The 20,410-nt window shown below is 41.4% G+C and overlaps 1 protein-coding gene across 4 annotated transcripts in view; it reads right to left on the bottom strand.

The window, feature by feature from the left end:
• The window catches only part of PUM3 (pumilio RNA binding family member 3), a 32,624-nt gene extending 15,911 nt beyond the window's left edge, over window positions 1–16,713 (bottom strand). The window contains exons 1-12 of one of the 4 annotated variants that reach the window (XM_060237403.1): window positions 15,909–16,713; window positions 13,906–14,033; window positions 11,722–11,820; window positions 9,947–10,123; window positions 9,213–9,348; window positions 8,178–8,253; window positions 7,224–7,317; window positions 7,076–7,142; window positions 5,127–5,301; window positions 3,056–3,159; window positions 2,432–2,510; window positions 1,996–2,094 (exon numbers count right to left, since the gene is read on the bottom strand). In XM_060237403.1, coding sequence (XP_060093386.1) covers window positions 1,996–2,094; window positions 2,432–2,510; window positions 3,056–3,159; window positions 5,127–5,301; window positions 7,076–7,142; window positions 7,224–7,317; window positions 8,178–8,253; window positions 9,213–9,348; window positions 9,947–10,123; window positions 11,722–11,803 — 1,089 coding nt within the window. In that variant the 5' untranslated portion in view covers window positions 11,804–11,820; window positions 13,906–14,033; window positions 15,909–16,713. Of the gene's footprint in view, window positions 1–1,995; window positions 2,095–2,431; window positions 2,511–3,055; window positions 3,160–5,126; window positions 5,302–7,075; window positions 7,143–7,223; window positions 7,318–8,177; window positions 8,254–9,212; window positions 9,349–9,946; window positions 10,124–11,721; window positions 11,821–13,905; window positions 14,034–15,766 lie in introns of all 4 variants that reach the window. The other 3 variants (XM_060237402.1, XM_060237401.1, XM_060237400.1) reach the window with 3 other exon arrangements.
• Between the last annotated feature and the right edge of the window lie 3,697 nt (window positions 16,714–20,410).

Below are 20,410 nucleotides of genomic sequence, written 5' to 3'. Positions count from 1 at the left end.
AATTCAACAACAAAACTGAACAATGCTGTGTTGCACATGAAAGCTTATATCCAAAATTAAACTTTGTTGGTCTTAAAGGTGCCACTGGACTCACCTCGCCCTCCTTCTCTTGATCTGCCTAATTCACAGAATCAGCATTGTTGTCAGATGACCATCTAGTCTCTTTTTAAAAACCTCCAAGGAAAGAGAACCCACCACCTCCCGAGGAAGCCTGTTCCACTTAAGAACTGCTCTAACTGTCAGGAAGTTCTTCCTAATGTTCAACCAGAAACTCTTTTAACTTCAACCCCACTGGGTTCTGGTCCAGTCTTCTGGCGTAACATTCTCTGTATGACAGCCCTTTAAGTACTTAAAGATGGTGATCATATCACCTCTCAGTTGTCTCCTCTCCAGGCTAAATGTACCCAGCTCCTTCAACCTTTCCTCATAGGATTTCGTCTCCAGACCAGACCCCTCACCATCTTTGTTGCCCTTCTCTGGACACAACCCAGTTTGTCTATATCCTTCTTATATTGTGGTGCCCAAAACTGACCACAATTACTCTAGCTGAAATCTAATGAGAACACAGTAAAGCAATACCATCACTTTGCATGATCTGGGCACTATACGTCTGTTGGTAGAGCCCAAAATTGAATTTGCATTTTTAGCCACTGCATCACACTGCTGACTCATGTTCAGTGTATGCATCATGATATAACAACTTTTAACAAATTATAAAGAGATAACTTAAACAATTTTAAAGTGTTTAACTCAAAGAGGATCACACTGTTACATTCACAGAAAAAGAATTATAAAATTCAGTACCTTTTCCCCCAACTCACTCTTTTTACACTGTACTCCATCATGTGTGCTGTACTTACACTGCCAGTGCAACCACTGCTCCTGAAACTCCCCTTTAAACATTTCAATTTCACCGTATAATCTCCCCTCTCTCTCTACCAACTCAGGTTGCATTCTCTGTAGTCACCTATTATTCTCTTTTCCAGAGTTTTGTAGAAAAAGCCCAGCAGGGACTCATTTGCATATTAGGTCACAGCCCCTGACATCACCATTGCCTCACAGAGCTTTCTTGTAGAAAAGGCCAGGAATAACTTATTTGCATATTAGGCCACACCCTCTGATGCCAAGCCAGCCGGAACTGCATTCCTGCTCAAAAAAAGCCCTCTTTTCTCATCTAAAGATCTTGGGTATCCTCCTTCCTCTCCTTATAAATCTCTAGGTATGCACTTTACCCCTTTTTCCCTCTCTATAACCACATGTGCCACCCTCCTCCCATTTCTTCTTTCACTCTTTTTTGCTCTGTTCTCCCCCCCACCCTGCCCAATCTCTATTCCTCGTTACTGAGCAACAGCACATACGGCTTCCCAGAAACTGACTTTCAGGCCCTGGGAGGCCATGCAGAATAGCTGGCCACAACTGGGTCTAATTCATCCTTGCTTCTTCAAATTCAGGGTGGTGGAAGAGTGATGCAGTGATCCACACTTCTGAGAGCCTCGAGCAGCCTTAGATAATCTCACAAAGGTGTAGGACAGGACTACAAACAAGGGACATTTGGAATTTCCACAGAGGGGATACAGACATGGGATAGTCTGCGGTCAGTCTAAGGACCTTCTGTCTACAAACCTGCCATACAGCAACTGAGAAATATGAAACAAAACAGTTTTGTCTTCCATGAAACCCTGGAGAAACCCCAACGCACAGATCCTGGCAGTACTGTACTATACATCTGCATAATAAAGGCAAATTTTGTTTTCAGTTACTCTCTCCAAAACAAGATGAATGTTACTATCATATGTGCAACTTCTTTGGTATCTCTTAAATAACAATCTGAACCAAAATGGATAAGTGCTTGCCCAAATCAGGCATGTTTGAATAATTAGTAACCATGTTCAGGGGAAACTGTCTAGTGTAATAGTTTGCCGAGTCCTGTATTGCAAGACACACCCATCCAAAGTGCAGTGTTTTGACAGAGACACGTTACTTCACACTATATACCTTGGAGGTCCCATGCCATAGGCAATGCATGGCTACTCTGGTTCCATCATGTGTGTGTGCTAAGTAGATTACAGCTTCTCTGATCGCTTCAATCATTTCCTAGACACAAAAAACCAAATTTTTAAATAATTAGTTTTGTTCTAAGAGATTGTCAAAGATAGATATTTATTCTCTATCTTAACCCAAAATCCAAGCATCAAATTTTTAACACTCAAGGTCACTGAAACAATCAGTTGTCTGGCTAAAGCCATTTAAATCAGGAAGAGAGCACTGTGTTCACTTTGGTAATGGCCACACCAATCACAACATGCCATAAGAACAACTTTTTTTAACGTCAGGATCCCACGAGAGGGAATAACGAGAGGGCAGCAAATATTGGGCTCATAATTCTACATGAAAGTAGGCAAACAGCAATACACAATATGCTGATACTTACAGATCTCTGTTTAGGGGTGGCATGAATGAAAAAGTCCAAGAACACCTTATGCACTAATGAATGTTTTATTACAGCTTCTCTGTAGGACAAGGGAGGAAAAAGGGTAAACAAGCACATCAGTGTTGAATATTCCCTAGAGAGTTAGTAAAAAGCAATTAAGTTATGACTACAGCAATGAGGAATTCCCATCATATGCACACATACAGAAAGAACTTTTGTGTCCAATTCTGAACAGCTTCACAGGTTCTCCCAAACTACCATACTAATAGGTAAACATTGTTCCTCTTTAAAAAGATATAAATTTTGGAAGGGAAAGAACATGACTGAAAGGGTAACAATTGAGGGTATTTCTGAACAGTCTTTGGTATTAACTGGAATTTCAGACAAATGCTGCCTGTGTATTTGATGTCACCCTTGTGAATATTACTGTACTTTCACCAATTTAAACAGCATTATTTCAAATTCCTACCCTCATAGCTGAAAGAGGGGTTGGAAACACACCCCTGCAAGAGAACTACCATAAAAAATAAAACTATAAGCCAACTCTCCTTGTTACACACACACAATGCATCTCTCTCTCACACAAAACATTGTCGATAAATATGGTGTAATTATTGCTCTTACTTCTGAGCCATTGGAGTAAGGATCAGCTTCATTTCATCCATAATGGCCTCCTGCTTTTCAGGATGTGCCTCTAACACTTTGTCAAGGGTTGGGTGTTCTGATGACTGAAACAAAGAACCACTGTTACAGTGAAATTCAATTCATCACAATTGCAGGAGCCAAAGGATAAGAAAGGGATTTGGTCACACCACAAAGCAAGTTTCCAATCTTAAGTCAGTCACCAAGACCTCATTAAGATCAGACCAGAATTTCAGCGCCTGCACAGGGGCTCTTAGGTGCATCCATAAGGGCTTCCCAATTCGAAGTAACATTGGCAAAAGCTCCATGCACACATCATCAGTAAAATAGGGGGGGCAGCCTCTGAAACTGCACTAGGTGGGGAATCTTGTTTGCAGAAGAATGGCCTACACAGCCATACCTGAACGGAGTAGAATTAAACGTATGCCCTTCAGTGTCAGCTTTTATGCAAGTTTATCTAAGATCAACGAAGAGGCGAAGAAGAGCTGGATATAATGTTAACTCAGATACAATTTTTAAAAGGGGGCTCCAGAAATCCTATAAAAACATGCATATATATGAATTGCTACTATTTCAAATGGGTACATGGTTTCCAAGCAGAGATCTAAGAAGAGGAGGAAAGGAAAGGTCCCCTGTGCAAGCACCAGTCGTTTCCGACTCTGGGGTGACATTGCTTTCACAACGTTTTCACGGCAGACTTTTTACAGGGTGGTGTGCCATTGCCTTCCCCAGTCTTTTACACTTTCCCCCCAGCAAGCTGGGTACTCATTTTACCAGCCTCGGAAGGATGGAAGGCTGAGTCAACCTTGGGCCAGCTACCTGAATCCAGCTTCCACCAGAATCTAACTCAGGTCGTAAGCAGAGAGTTCAGACCACAGTACTGCAGCTTTTACCAACCTCAGAAGGATGGAAGGCTGAGGCAACCTTGGGCCAGCTACCTGAATCCAGCTTCCGCCAGAATCGAACTCAGGTCATGAGCAGAGCTTAGGACTGCAGTACTGCTGCTTTACCACTCTGTGCCATAGGGCTGCTTCTAAGAAACTCCTTATTAATTGTTTTCCACCACCAAAAGCCACAAAGAATACTCCCTATGTCTTTAATATGACACTGCACATGATAAAAGTAGAACAAGTGATAACACATTAGTAATCATGGTTTTTATAGCTTCTGAAGAACTTCACTAAATCTTAAGTTTAGCAAACTTGATTCTGGCCATTCTACTAAGACCTCTGGTGTTTCATGGTCTGCTTGCAAAACTTTTCTCTCTAAACCTATTTATGCATGTATGTATCAGCTCAATGCATCTCAATGAACCTAATTTGGTGGGATGGGTTTCACAGGTCATGGTGGTTTATTTATTTACACTCATATCCTGCCCTCCCCCTGTATGCAGACTCAAGGCAGCTCACAACAAATCCACAATAAAAACATTTTAAACAATAAAACAATGATCAAATTTAAAACCCTATAATTTAAGATGATAAAACAAATTCACCAGATTTTAGTTTAGTTTATTCAGTTTATGCCCTGCTCTCCCCACCAAAGCGGGCTCAGTGATTGTGTGCATGCCTGACGGAACAGATATTTAGGAGTTTAGTGAGACACCAGTTGTCAAAGGAATATGGAGAACAGGGTGAAGCAGAGGAGGCTGCACCCATGGCCTGCCGCTTCAACCAGAGGTCTGGTGGAACCACTCTGTTTCGCAGCCCCTGGGGAACTGTAGCAAGTCCCACAGGCCCTGATCTTGCTTGGGAAAGATTTCATTCAGGTCAGAGCCAGGACTGAAAAGGGCCTGGCCCAGGCTAAGTGGATTTCTTTGGGGCTGTGGACCACCAGAAGATGTTCAAAAGAGCGCACGGCTCGCTGGGGAACATATGGGTGATGATATGCATAGGACACAGGCCAGTCCCTCACTCCATGGAACTATTAAGCTGTTGCATCTTCTATTAACATTGGGTTTCATAACTTGCTGTACTGTTTGCGATGTCACACAAAGTGTTATAAACTGAAAAAAATATTTGAAAAGGCGGGAGAGGGGGCATCAGTACATCACCTTGTAGACTTGGAATATATTCCCATAGAGCTCTTGTGTCAACATGTTTCTCTGCTCCAAAATGGCTTTGTCATTGTATGCAAACTCCACCACTGCAGATGCTTCAGCATGACGTAGCATCTTTCTCACTTCACCTTTAAAGCTCTTGATAATTTCTGCAACTTGTGGTTTTGTTCTGTCCCAGAAATAAATGTGGGTATCAGACAGCAAATAAAATATAAAAGAAGAAAATAGACCACTTACTTTTAAGTGATCGAATATTAACTGCATGCTCCTGTTCACGGAGACAATGTCCAGATCAACAAGTTCAAACTGGGGCTTATCACAGTGTCATATTCTGTTCTAGCTGGAAAGTAACTTAAAAGTGCAGCTCTGTGCAGAGTTAGTCCACTCTTGTCTAGGGCCACCAAAACCCAGAGTTTTAGACAAGACTAACTCTGTGAAGAATTGTACCATTAGAGACAGCAAATAACTTTCGGGTTCTGCTTAGTGGCCAGCATTTCCTTCAGATACCACTGACCTAAGCCTCCAGCACCAGGGGAATGGGAAGAAAAGGCGAACTTTAATGCTGTGCAAAGCCTTAAAAAAAAATAGGAACAGTGAAGGCAACAGAGCATGCGCATAGAAATGTCCAAAGTAACTGACAAAAAGAGTATCACACTGAGCTTATTTGCATTATTTTGACCACCAATTTCCTCAGGAGCTATCCTAGAATTATGAAACCAGTAGTGTTACCATACAATCCTGCATTTTTCAGACTCTGGGCAGAAACCTCTAAAGGCCAGGCTCAAGTAGAAGATGACCAATCACTGTCACACATTACAGAATAAGTTTAGGAGCAAACGAGGCTCAGGAGTTCTTCAAAGTGTAGTCACACACCTCACTGCAATCACTTAAGGAGGTCCAATCCAATACACGTTCTTATGTCACCCTTCCTTCAAAAAGCTAGTTGATATATACAGGGTTAGCCTTTTCACCTTCTCAATATCCCTGTGACTTAGTAGAGAGAGATTTGCTCAGGGCTGTTTATTTACTGAGTTCCAGTGTTAGAGTAAGAACTTGAATGTAGGTATTTCAGGTTTAAGGCCAACAATCTACCCATAATACATAATAACCTCTACTGCAAGTCTGGTTATATCTCCAGTTAAAGTAAATACTAGTAAAAGGGAACAGAAATCAAGGAAAGAAACCAGGTAGGTACATCCAGTGGGGTTTCTAGACTTCTGTGAAGGGATGGAGCACGTAAAGAGAACAGGACCTAGCAAACTACTGGAGACACAACAAGCTGTAGCTATCAGGGTACTAGCTTGAGATCAGGAAAACCCACATTCTAGACTTCACTCAGCCATGAAGCTCACTGGGTGACTTTGAGCCCAGTCACTCTTCCTTCGCCTAGCCTCTCTTACCAGATTAATGTGAGGATAAAATAGAGACAAAGAACAATGTATATCACCCTGAGTTCCTGAGCCAAAAGGCAGGATAAAAATACAAGGAAAAATATAGAAAGGGGTACAATTATGTAATTTAAGTATTTATATCCTACTTTTCCTGTGGTTTGAGGAGGCTCACAATAATAGTTAAAACATTTTGAGGGGGGAAAAAAGCAAATCCTCCTCCACCCCTTTAAAAGTTGCCCGCCACATAACCCCCCTCAAAAGCCCTGGCCAACAGGCAGGCCTTGCAGCACCTCTTGAAGATCTCCAAGGAGGGTCCCTCCCTTCAGGGAGCCCATTCCACAGAGCCAGAGTGATGATGGAGAAGACCAGAGTTCTGGTCAATGCCAGATGATCACCCTGAGTGGTGGTATAGCCAACAGATGGCTGCCTGATGACTGTAGTTGGTGCACAAAGACATAGCGAAAGAGATGGTTCCTCAAATAAAGTTTTAGACACAAAAGGACAGCTTCTAGACACACAAGAACTAAATATACAGACAAGCAATATACCTACCCATACATGAGAAGTTTCTTCACAATATTTCTGGAATACTTGGATTTGCTTAGTTCAGTAAAACTCTCTGTGGGATAAGAAAACACAATGAGAAGCCATAACAATGAAACGCTCTAAACGCAAAAGGCTGTGTGTGTGAAAATTATACCTTTTAATTCGTCAAATACTTCTTGCCTTTGCTTTTCATTGCCAAAACGAATGTAACACTGGATAACACGAGTAGAGTCATGAGCAAATGCCATCTGGGTAGATAAATGGATTTGTTACTCCGAGGCATTTGGGTAGCATTACATTCATTATCTTTATATTTATAGCTAGTTTTACAGCTAGCTGCTCAAAAGGAGGTTAGCTATGAGGAAATAAAAGAAAAAGAACAGTACGAGTATACTGGAGCAGCAAGGTCTTAAGCAAGAAACAAATAACATGGAAGGAAAGTGCTTCTGTTTACAGTCTTCAAATATCTAATATTTCATGTATTAGCTCAAAGCAGTATGAGTAAGGGGAACATCCATTATAAACAGTGCAATGCAGCACTTAAAAGTGTCAGAGTAGGTTCTGGGAAACCTCAATCGGAATCCCCACTATGTCACAGGAGCATGTTGGGAGGCCTTAAGACAGACTTTCACTCTCAGCATAGCCTACCTCACAGGGCTGTGGTTTTGAGGGTTAAAATAGGAGAAGAAAAGCAGGACATAAATATCCAAATAAATCAACAAACCACCACATCTTTTCTCCAAATTTCAACATTCAAAATTCTAAATTCCAGAAATATGCCAAAATGTTATGATATAAAAGTTATAAGATCCACTTAAACAGAAGCTTAGGTTTGACAGAAAGCAACAACTACATCTATTTCAATTAAAAATACAAAAAAGAAAGTTCTCTCTATGGATTCAAAATTTCTAAACATGTTACATCTTTACATACAACTAAGAACAGAGCACCACAATTATATCATGGGCAAGACCAATCACCTGCATACTGCTCAGACACTGCCTTTTCTGTGAATGGTCAAACTGCGTGTGCTGGGTTGCACTGCTCCTGCCAATATAATTTTACCAATCTGTTATATTAAAAAAAAGTTTTCTGCTATATTTCTTACACTTTTTATTTTCCCACGAAGCAGCTCCTGAAGTTCACTTAACAGTTTCTTGCGCTTCTCTAGGTCACATTTTTTCCTACAAAACAAATGAGTATCAAATGAGTTAACTGTTACTTACTGTTTCTTGAAAGCCAATAAAAATATCATTATCAAAATAAATGGAAAACTATCTAGATAGTTAATCGGCATCTAATGCTAGAGATCTAAGTTCAAATGTTTAAACTGCTATCCAGAACGACTTAAGGCTAGTGGGCTGGATCAGTATATTCATTTTGCTAAGGATGATTTGCCCCAATGTCAGCATTAGGAGAATGGATCCAATCCGTGGGAGGGGGGGCAATCCTGCATTTCATAACTTGCTTATTTTAAATCACCACAAATGCCAGGATTCAAAAACCAAGCAGTAATGAAAGTATGAAGCCCTCTGCTTTCACTCTAATGCCACAAGCAAAGTGCTCTTGAGATTTCAGTGAAGTCCTCAGTGATTAATTGCAAAAATAAGCCTTGGTCATCATTAACATTGATCTCTCCTTCCCAGTTAGTTCAGGGCAGTGAAAACAGGGCTGTCATTTTATCCACAGTCACAATGTGAGGAAGGACAGATGGAATCCCCCAAAATCATCTAGTAAGCCTTAACAATAAATCTGAACCCAGGTTTCTCATCGCTCAGCCAAACCTAGCAGTTCTGTCAGATGATTTCAGAAGGGCTCAACTCATGTTACCCAAGATTTCGCCATGCAGAATGCAGCCCTTTAAGAATAGCCAGAACACATGACACCAGCTATTAATAAAAGGCAATCATTCATAGATCTACATCATCACATATGTACACCAGGCAAAGGAGTAACACAAGCCACATGCATGAACTATGCTGAATAAAGGTTTCAGCATAGGGTTGTTATCTCAGGGCCAAGCTAGACATTGTGGTGACCATGGACCTGTGGCCACCGTAACATCTAGTTTGACCATCATCTCATGGGAGACAATTAAAGCACAGCGTTTTACTGAAGAAAACATAGTCAAAGTTGTCATTACTGTCTCAGAGCTTCCCAAAGCTGCTTTGCCTTAAACACTGCATCATAGTTGGATTTGTCATTCAGCTGTCTGCTTTGCTTCAGCTCCTTCTTCTTCTTCTTGAAGTCATCCCATTTAGGCTTCTTCGGCTGCAGTCCTGATAAATATACGTAAAGGCACATCATTTTATGGCATACGAAGAGGCAGCATATGGCCCTGATAAAATGCTAATTGGTGCAAGCTGTTCTATTCTTGGGATCTCTCCAAATACCAAGCCTTTTCTAATCCAGAATTCTGACTTTGCTCGTAATTCCAAGTGTCACCATTCAAACAAAATGACAGTCGCTAAGTCCTGAGTTTTAACTGGAGCTTCCCCACTGCTAATTGGGACATCACCAGAGGCCCATTTAGCCCCTGCTTGGGGTTGGGCTCTCTGTGGAAGCAACAAGTTGCTTTCGGCATGACCAGCGTCGACCTCAGCTCTTCCACCCTTGATTGTACTCTTGGCTTTCTGACTCCTGACAACCTCGCTCTCCACTCTCTGACTCAGCTATCTGACTCAGCTTCGGTTTGAACTCTCTGGCTTAACCCTGGACTGGACTTGGCTATCGCCTGTACACAGCCCATGACACCATGGCATCTTCATGCATCAGATTTAAAATAAACATATCCTCTCCAAATCACTGCATATTCACCATAATATGAGAGCACACTTTCATCATCAACGTATTCCAAAGAGGAAAAAACATTCTAACCTTCACTGCCATCTTGGAGTTTTCGTTTCTGGGACGATTTGCCTGGTAATTGTTTACTCTTGATTTGTTTTACACCAGTTTTACCAGGCTTTGCATTTCCTTTTTCAAACTTCTTAGATTTAAATTTCGGCTTGCCATCCTTCCCATTTCTATTAAATTTCTTTGGAAGACCAGCATCTATATACCATGTTAGAAGATAAGTAGTTATTTTTAGAATTGGTTTAAGATTTCTATATATATTTTTTAAAAAAATCAAGATCCTGTATTGCAATGCAAGGTATTTCTCTTTACTAAATTTGCTATAAAATGAACTAACTGATAAGTACAATAGCCAAAAGCCATATGGAAAACAATACACTGATTTTAACACAACAAAAAAATCTATAAAAGAGACACAGTGAATACAAATTATAACATATGGCAAACATACACAGTATATATAACCCTACTTGCATATACACAAGCAATTAAATTTTAAATTGAACAGCATCTGATCATTAAGTAGTGGGATTATAAATAACAATTCCTGCCTTTATTTGGTAATCTAAGATAACTGCAGCCTGAATTACACCAGCCTGAAGCATAGGAAACAGTAGGATATTGTGAATAAAATACCCTACAGTTTTCTATCCTTCAGACTGATGCAGTTAAGACACCCATTATATAGTCTATAGTACAGAGACAGACAGCAAGTAGTTTTATATCCAACAGTACTCTGTTTCCACAACCAAGAACCTGTTATAGTTGACTAAACTAGAGATCGTTACTAGAGCCAAGACCAGCAGTCTTTAGCTAGCCACCATTCAGCAATTGTAACTGCTCTTCAAGTTTTACTTCACCTATATAGAAACAAATTCCAATTAAATCAAGAGGAGTTATTTCCACACAAATATGCTCAGGCTCAAAACATGCCTGTGAACCGCAAAGAAAATCTGTCCATAATTTTACAAGGCAAAGAACCGTAAAGATTCCTCAATACTTTTCATCTCAAACATCTGAACACAGAAAAGCTTTTCTGGGTCAGACCAAGGGGCCATCTCCTGGTATGGAGGTATTATCTAGCCATTGCAGCTAATAGCCATTGACAGACCTACCTTCTACAAATTTCTCTTGTCACCTTTTAAAGCTATACAAGTAATGACATCAATGGCATCTGGGTAAGTGAATTTGGTAAGTTATAGTCATTTTTTCTGTTAACTTTCCAATTTATACTCAACAGCCACCATGCAGATGCTGTTTTAAGTTGTTACACATGATTGTATGACCCATGAGACAAGTTATGTGGATCCACAGATTTTCTGATGCTGCAACAAAGGAGGGTTTTTTTGAAAGTTTGTAATGGTATAATGAAAATAATCTACGTCACTCTGTATGGCTGTCTACAAGGTTTTACATTTTAATGAATTTAACTCAACAAGATTTAATATTTTTCTCCAGCTACAGCCATAAACAAGAACCTGGATCTAGCCAGCATTTTTGCTCATTCTTGCCCAGTTCTCATTCTCTCAGATGGCTTTGGTTCATGCAGGCCCCATTATCCCAGCAATGACTCTTCGGGTAGTCAAAAGCAGTCCCTCATCAATTTCCTACTAACAGGAAATTTCGTAGGATCCAACCTAATTATGCAACACGGGAGGAAAAAGCAGGTAACATTTTATATCTTACTTTCACCACCTCAAAATCTCACTTTCTATATTTTCCAAAGCCACTGAATTTTAAAATTTGTAACAGTACACACACTTTAGAGGATGCATCTAACAATATACCAGCCTTACCAAGATTTTGCTTAAACTTCTTTTTTCCAGGTCCTGATTTTCCACCTTTGCCTATGAATTTTCTTTTACCTTTGGCTTCCATAAGTCAGGCCTGTGAATCTGAGAAGGGGAGGGTTACAGACAAGTACCCAATTCAGACAGCTGAGCAGCACAAAGATACTAATATTTCAGTTCTATCAAATTTAGAAATCTTTGGTCTCTTCTTTTACTGGTAAGGACCTGACCTCTTAACTATAAACAGAGAAATGGGGGGGGGGGGATGCAATCATCATATAATACCACAAAGAATCTAAAAATGTAAGTACAATGAAGCAACTAAAGACAGCAACATTACAAACATAGATAGGAAGATTTATATATATATATATACATATATGTGTGTGTGTACACACACCCCTTATAAAGGAGGAGAAAAAAAACTAACACAAAGGGAGAGCAATATGGTTGAGAAATTATTTTCAAACTATGCAGATTCAGTTGTTCTGGAATACTATTACAGAATTAGTTTTGTATATATATTCTGGCAGATCTGTACACAATTAACTGGATCCACCAGCATTGATCTATCAGTGTAATACCGCTGTGATTGGTAGAGGAAGAGATGACTTCATCTATTCCCCTCCCCCTTTCAATGCAGACTGCCACAGATTGAGGGTGTTACTGCAGCCTGCCTTGACAAGGAGGCCCAGTCAGCAGCCACTGCCAAATCTGCCTTTTACCATCTTACAGCAGTTGGTTCCCTTCTTTGAACACGGCCACCTGGCAACTGCGATCTATGCTATGGTCACCTTGAGATTTGACTACTGTAATTCCCTCTACATGGGGCTGCCCCTGTCCTGAATCTGGAAACTGCAGCTGGTGCAGAATGCAATAGCCAGGCTGCTATTGGGGCTCTCCATGTGGGAACACGCACAGCCTGGACTGTGAACTCTGCACTGGCCGCCAGTGGTACACCAGATTCACTACAAGGTGTTGGTTATTACCTCTAAAGCCCTATGTGGCTGAGGACCTGCCTACCTTAGGGACCGTCTCTCCTCACATGTTCCCCAAAGGGTACTTAGATCAGGAACACAAAATCTATTATCAATCCCCAGGCCGAGGGAGGCAAGACTGAAAATGACTAGAGAAAGAGCCTTCTACACTGCTGCCCCCTAATGGTGGAACCAACTGCCTGAGGTCAGAGCCTTGTGGGAGCTTGCCCAATTTCCACAAGGCTTGCAAGACAATATTGTTTCAGTTAACTTTTAACTGAATGATGACAACCGCTGTGATATTAGATCCAACTAGATGTCCAAGAAAACTGAATGCCATCCTTAAATCATACAGAATTAGCACCAAATTGTTTAAATTGTTTGTTTTAATGTTTAATTTAACTGTTTTTATTGTTATTCTATTATGTTTTGTAAGCTGCCCTGGGCCTGCTTTGGCAGGGAGGGCAGGATATATATCAAATAAACTAAACTTTCCATGCTGTTTGAGGACCCAACAATCCCAGGAACAGAATTTCAAAGGGCTGCTGCAGAAGGGGAAAGACATGAATGTCCTATTTTAAAAAGATTTGTTCTGTTTGTAGCACTTTATATCTGTCCCAATGTATTTTATACTTGTATTCTTGTTAAATGGTTAGCACATCAAACAACAGACACATCAAATATTACAAATTTATATCACATGGTAAAACAATCTCAAAGCTGCAAAACTGAAACAAGCATTGGTCCATCAGGGTCCATCAGGGTCAGTATTGGCTACTCAGAATGGCATAGGCTCTCAGGATTGAACCCGGGACTTTCTGCACGCAAAGCAGAGGCTCTTCCTCTCTAAGCCACAGCCTCTCCCCAAACCACAAAAGTCAGTGTAGTTGTGAATTACTTTTCCATTTCATGATGCTGATATTTATTAGCAAGGGCAAGACAGCAGTTGAATAGACTTACCCCTGCAGCAGTTGAATAGACTAAGTAGCTTAGTTTCTCCTGTTAACCAATTGCAGGGATCTCAAATGAGAACTGCTGCCTACATAGAATGGAAAAGGAAAGGCCCCCTGTGCAAGCACCAGTCGTTTCCGACTCTGGGGTGACATTGCTTTCACGACGTTTTCACGGCAGAATTTTTACGGGGTGGTTTGCCATTGCCTTCCCCAGTCATCTACATTTCCCCCCCAGCAAGCTGGGTACTCATTTTACCGACCTTGAAAGGATGGAAGGCTGAGTCAACTTCAAGCCGGCTGTCTGAAAACCCAGCTTCCACCGGGGATTGAACTCAGGTCGTGAGCAGAGCTTAGGACTGCAGTACTGCAGCTTTAACACTCTGCGCCTCTAAAAACAGACTATTGTTACTTAAGTTGTTGCTTTGCTTCATTCTGTTTTTACTTCATTTTGTTTCTTTTTTAAGCTGCAGGCTGCTACCTGAATGTCAGGATAGTGAATAATCCTATTTCCTAAATCCTTACTTAATGTTATAATCATTATAACTTTAACATTGCTTTAAGTTAACGAACATGGTTTTGTAATTACCTTAACTTCACTATTCCATAACAACAGTAAAATATCAAATATGTTGATATTAACTTTATTAGAACATAAAGTTAATAAACACATTTCACAAATATTTGACAAGTCAGCTGAATACATTTTGATTGCTCAAACAGACCATCTTGTGTTGTTATTCTACTGTCTTTTTTTAAAAAAAATGCTATAAATACACAGACCCCACACACACCTCTTGCTAATTAGAACAACAGTAGCCAATGAAACACCTCCCCTCTCTCTTATAAATAGGCTCTTCAGCCATGCAAATAAACACACAAGACATTTATGGATTATTCACAGCATGGACAAAGAACAGAACCAACTTTCTTTATGAACTATTAAGATAATTGCTGCAGGATTATACTTACTATTGACTATCAGGCAAATACTTTCTTAGGCTGCAGACTCTTTCACAGATGAGTCTGCGTAGCCTCTACTATGCAATCTGGTTCTAAACTACATGCCTACCTCACAGTAGAAGGATAAGAAGCTACAAAATAATGACTCACTCCAGCTTTCATAAAGAGACATCTAGCATCTCCCCCCTCCCCACAAAAACATGGAGCCCTGGAATACTGTCAGGAAAACTGACTATAATGTACATTACCACAGTATCTATGCCTTCACCTTAATGCAGAAAAATACACTCAATCACTTCAGGCTGACTGTAGGTAAGAAAACACAAGATGTAGTTTCATCCATTATCACAGCAAAAATAAGACCGGTTTGGTCAGAACTCCTTGATGAACCAAAAGGCATTTGGGTAGCTCTGTCCCAAAGCATTTTATTGTAAAGTGCAGCAGTGACAAAATACTTCAGGATTAACAGAAGTCTGGGGCACAGAACCATCACTAAAACATGCATGTATCTTATAAGGACAAACTATGCAACTATATGAGAAAAAAGTTATATGGGGAATGTAGTAATTCCAGTACCAACAAGTCTCTGACTTGGTCAGCAGCCAATCTGCCCGGTTAAGCTGTTGCTTTTAATAATACATATGAACATATGAAGCTGCCTTATACTGAATCAGACCCTTGGTCCATCAAAGTCAGTATTGTCTTCTCAGACTGGGGAGGAGGATGTTCTTTGCTCCCGCCTCTGGAAGTTTCCTATTCAAAAGTCAAATTAGCAACACACGAAGCTACCTTATACTGAGTGAGCCCAGCGCTGGTCTACCAAGATTAGCCTTCCTACTCGGACTCAGAGATCTTCCACATCACCTACTACTTTTTAACGGATTTTACTCAGAACGGAAACGAGGATGTTTCACGCGCAAAGCAGATGCTCTACTGCAAATAGCCTCTAATACACATGAAATACCTCTACGGAGGGGTGTGTGTGTGTGTGTGTGTGTCTTTATAAATCTACTTGTTGTACTTCCAAGGCGATCTTCTGCAGCCACCATTTAGTATGGCTATGAGAAGTGAGCAGCTGAGCAAGAGGAACTAACTACAGCTACACCAGGAACTTCACAGCTAGGCGCTACCAGAAAACCACGCACAGTCCTTACGACGTACCGATCCAGATAACCGAGATGTTTAAGCCCACTTGCTCCGCCAGGAGACACCAGCAAGAGCCAAATTCACGGAGCAAGTCCAGCCGCCTCCTAGGATAAGCTCTTGAAGTGCACGCACGACCCCAGCTCTCAGAATCACTCACCTCACACGTGCAATCCTCCCGTCAGCCTCCTCCCAAGTACTTCCTCTCCCTCCATACTGCTTCCGGGGGATCTTTCAGGTCCCTGACCGGTCACTTCGCAACACTGCAAAGAGCTTCGAAGCCTTGCGTAGTGAGCTGCCGTAAAGCAACCCGCCGCAATAAGGCAAAGAGTCACAGAATTCGCGAAACTGTAATAACACTTCCGGTTCCCGGATGAATGTGTATGGCCGGTGTCATCTTCCAGTTTTTCCAAGGCATTTCAGTCGATATCACACGTTTTAATCTTTGTAGAAAACTCTGTGCAAAGTCATCAGCCAGTGATACATGTGGTAAGAATTAAGAATGGAAACCGGAATTGAAAGTTAAGCTTAACTGTGACGTCTTTGGTTAACCTGGATGTGCGGAGCTCCGTTTGTTTTGGTGTAAAGACGGCACATCGTGGCCACAGAACTCCTAGAAAGATGAGTCGCTTACGCCCTCCAACTTCCGGTTTGATATGGAATCGCAGTTTAAGACGCTCCGAGTGGGAAAAGCATAAGGTGTCTGTCATGCAAGGGGATGCTGTAAGCACGCCTGCGTTCGATTCAACGCTGGTTTGAGGCTGAGAGTGGTCTAGTTAAATTGTCCATTTCGCTGCAGGATGTGATCTTTGTGCGGATATGGAATTTCTTACTCCTCTGTTTTCAGCATGACATAATGAAGATTCCAGGGCATCACAAGGATTATGCATTATTTTTGTAAAGTCTGGCTAATGAATTAATAATCCGTTAATTCATTAGCCAAAATTAAACCTAATTAAGATCCACTTGTCAAATCCTTATATGAATAAATGGCATACTATTTGCCCTTTTAGTAATACCAGTTTGAACGAGCTAGGTGACACCTAGAAGGAAACAGCACAAATGTATAAATGTAAACAGTTCCCCTACTTCACCACCAATCCGGATTTCATCTCTTTAATCATGCCGTGAAAACGTTGTGAAAGCAACGTCACCCCAGAGTCGAAAACGACTGGTGCTTGCATAGGGGACTACCTTTACGTACAGGGAAGAATATTCTTACCACCAGATGGCAGCAGCATCTCAAACACTGGGTACAAAGAAGGATGGGGGCCTTTAGATAGGGCAGTGCAGTTAAGTTCGTTATTAGGGCTTTGGTTTTCCAGCAGAGGGAGATCTGTTCGTTTTTACAGTGGAATCAGTTAGGGCAAAATTATGTTTTGCACCAGTCAATCATGCCTGGATTCCCACAGCAATCATGGGTATCCAGCATACTCTGGTATGCTCATGTTAATGGCTAGAACAGGGAGAGAGAGTAAGAAAGTTCGGTCTTAGAGGCCACACAGTTCCTTTTAAAAATGTTTTGTGGGGAGCTGTTCATCCTGAGCCCTATGACAGGGCTCTGCCTTTAGTGAAGAGGATCCCGTAACACAGCCCCTTCTCCTAAATAGGAGATGTAATAATGAAAAACGGCCTTTTTTTTTTTTAGCAGGAACTCCTTTGCATAAAAACTCCTTTGCAAACACCCCTGATGTAGTCAAGCCTCCAGGAGCTTACAGGGCTCTTCATACAAGTCCTACTGTAATCTCTTAGAGAATAGGCTACAACAGGGGTATGTGGCCAAATAGTCAAAGGAGTTCCTGTTACAAAAAAGCCCTGAAAAACAAACATTGTAAAATGAGGAATTAAAAAGAAAGAGAGCACAGAAGTATGAAGGCAATTAATATTCCTTGTATCATATTTCTTTTGGGGTACAATCTATGCAGAAATTTATCAACATCCAAAGAACCACATAGCTCCAACTAAGTACCCAAGGGGCCTTTAAGAACAGATTTCCATGCCAAATGGCAAACTGCTTTCTGTAACATTTTCCCTTTGTTGATTCCACAATTAGGTTCTTCCTTAAGCTTTCAAGCCCCAGCAGACTTTTTGATAGGGAAGCTCTCAGCTAGGATAGGGAAGCTTAGAACAACTTCCACATATGGCGAAGAGATCATATAGTCATAATTTAATTGCAAACAAGTAGACTCTCGTAGGTTCTTCAAACTAGCACAAAAGTATACTGTCAAGCATGTGCTGTGTGGCCTTAGACTGGAAGCAGGATTTTTAAGCTGGGCCCAACATTCCAGGTAGGGTTGCCAAGTCCAATTCAAGAAATATCTGTGGAGTTTGGAGGTGGAGCCAGGAGACACTGGGGGTGGAGCCATAAGCAAAGTTGTGACAAGCACAATTAAACTCCAAAGGAAGTTCGGGCCATCACATTTAAAGGAACCGCACACCTTTTAAATGCCTTCCCTATATTAGAAATAATGAAGGATAGGGGAACCTTCTTTTGGGGCTCATAGAATTGGACCCCTTGGTCCAATCTTTTTGAAACTTGGAGAGCATTTTGAGGAGAGTCGTCAGAACTTCCAGCTCCTTCAAAGTAACACAAAGCAACCAAAGGTTCAAGTTTACCTTTCCTATGCAAACGACCTCTGAAAAGATTGTGCAACCAACAGAGGGTCTGGGCTGCTTTCACAGCCACTGGGAGCAGCCATGTTGTTCTGCCCCCGCCCCCATTCAGCCTTAAAGACACAGACACACCATCCTTAAAGACACAGACACACAACCTTTCCAAGTGGAGTCTGAAACCTTTGGAGGTGGAAAGGCATATTGTGGCTATGGGGGCAGGGCTTCCCCTGCCAGCCAGCTGACTGGGAACAGGAAGGAGCCTAGGAAAGCGGGATAACCCCCACTGGGAACTGGGGATTGGCAAGCCTACTTTAGTGCAGTGCTCCCTTTGCTTGTCAGCTCCATCAGTGTTGCCCTGCAAAGACCTATATCCCTGGGGTAATAGCCCTGGGGTTGCCAACCTCCAGATGGGTACTGGAGATCTTCTGCAATTAAAACTCATCTCCAGATGACAGCGATCACTTCCTCTCAAGAAAATGGCTGCTTTTGGGGTGAATTCTGTGGTGTACCATACCAAACACTCTTCTCTCCAGATGACAGAGATCACTTCCTCTCAAGAAAATGGCTTTCTTTGGGATGAATTCTGTGGTGTACCATACCAAACACTCTTCTCTCCCCAAATCCCACCCTGCCCAGTTTCCATTCCCTAAAACGTCTCCAAGAATTTAGCAACGCAGAGCTGGCAACCCTATATTGCCCTCTCTTGCCTTATCTTTCCACACTGGCTTCAAGCAGCCCCACAGCTGCATCAGTTCCTGGTCCTTCCTGGAGATTGCCTGATGCTGCCACCCTGGTCCTTCTTGTCTGCAACTGAGGGCAACTTCAGAATTCCCCTGTTTTGCTGCTGATCACCAATTGTACATCTTCCATCTCGTCCCTGTTACTGGCTTTCTACCTCCTTTTAAATGTGTGGGTTCCTGGTATGGGTCCTGCCTTCTGCCCCCAGCAGCATAACCATCTTTTATTCTGTGGTTCTAATGCCTCTGAGATCTCATGGGCTTGCCCAGGCAGCTATACACACATTTCTTACTTAGAACAAAACTAAAACCCCAGCCCCCAAAAAACCCTGTCACACGTTTGATGTTAGGTATAAAAGCTATTTGTAGTAATGGAATAAGTGCCTATAAATTCAAATATACGGAGGGGGGAATCCTACTGGGTGTTCTAAAGCCCCTGGGATTGTTTAGAGCTGCTCTTTGGATCATTGATTTTGCTTCTGTTATAATTTAAAAATCCATTTTGAGCTTATTTATAGTGCATTTATAGTGTCTCTTCAGTTCTGCAGCTGATTTCAGAATAACCAAAGCCAACTGTTAAAATCCTTTGTTTTTTAGCTAATAATTTTAAAATAAACCCTGGGATTAAATTTTTAATCTTCTCAAATTCTCCTTCTGCACTGTCCTCAACAATAGAAAGAGAAAAGAGGATTAATGGATTGTTCACTTTGCTACGTTTTTGTGCAATTCCCATTTTTTGTTGTTGTTCAGTCGCACAGTCAAGTCCGACTCTTTGCGACCCCATGGACAAAGTCACGCCAGGCGCTTCTGTCTTCCACCATCCTCCGAATTCCCATTATATATAGTAAAATACCTGAGTGGTAATGAAAGAGTAAACAAAGGCTGTGCATGCCTCACATCTACATGCACAAACACACACTGCAGATTCATTCTTCAGGGGGCTCCCCCTTTTTAAGCACTACAGAAAATGTTAACCCTAGAATAAAGACAGCAAATAAGAATTATAACTGGAGTTTATTAAGTATTTCTCCAATAAAGGTTTTTGGAATTGGAAATTGGAAGTATTTCTGGATGGTGCTTATAATGAATGTCCTAAACCTCATTTTTAGTTTGGGATCATTAAAGGGGTACCTGTTGGGACTTGCCAGTGTCTGGGCAAATCCACCCGATTTCAAAGCTCAACTTGATTGTCCATGCCTTGCCTGTGCAGTGATTCTGCCCACCAACCCCACACTATATAGTGTAAGGGGGGGATCAGGTGATGATAGACTAGAGAAACCTCATGGTACCATTCAGCTAACAGCAGTTGGTT

The sequence above is a fragment of the Heteronotia binoei genome, chromosome 4 (assembly GCF_032191835.1).
Source record: "Heteronotia binoei isolate CCM8104 ecotype False Entrance Well chromosome 4, APGP_CSIRO_Hbin_v1, whole genome shotgun sequence".
Classification (NCBI taxonomy): Eukaryota; Metazoa; Chordata; class Lepidosauria; order Squamata; family Gekkonidae; genus Heteronotia; species Heteronotia binoei.
This window is presented reverse-complemented; position numbering and strand designations above follow the sequence as displayed.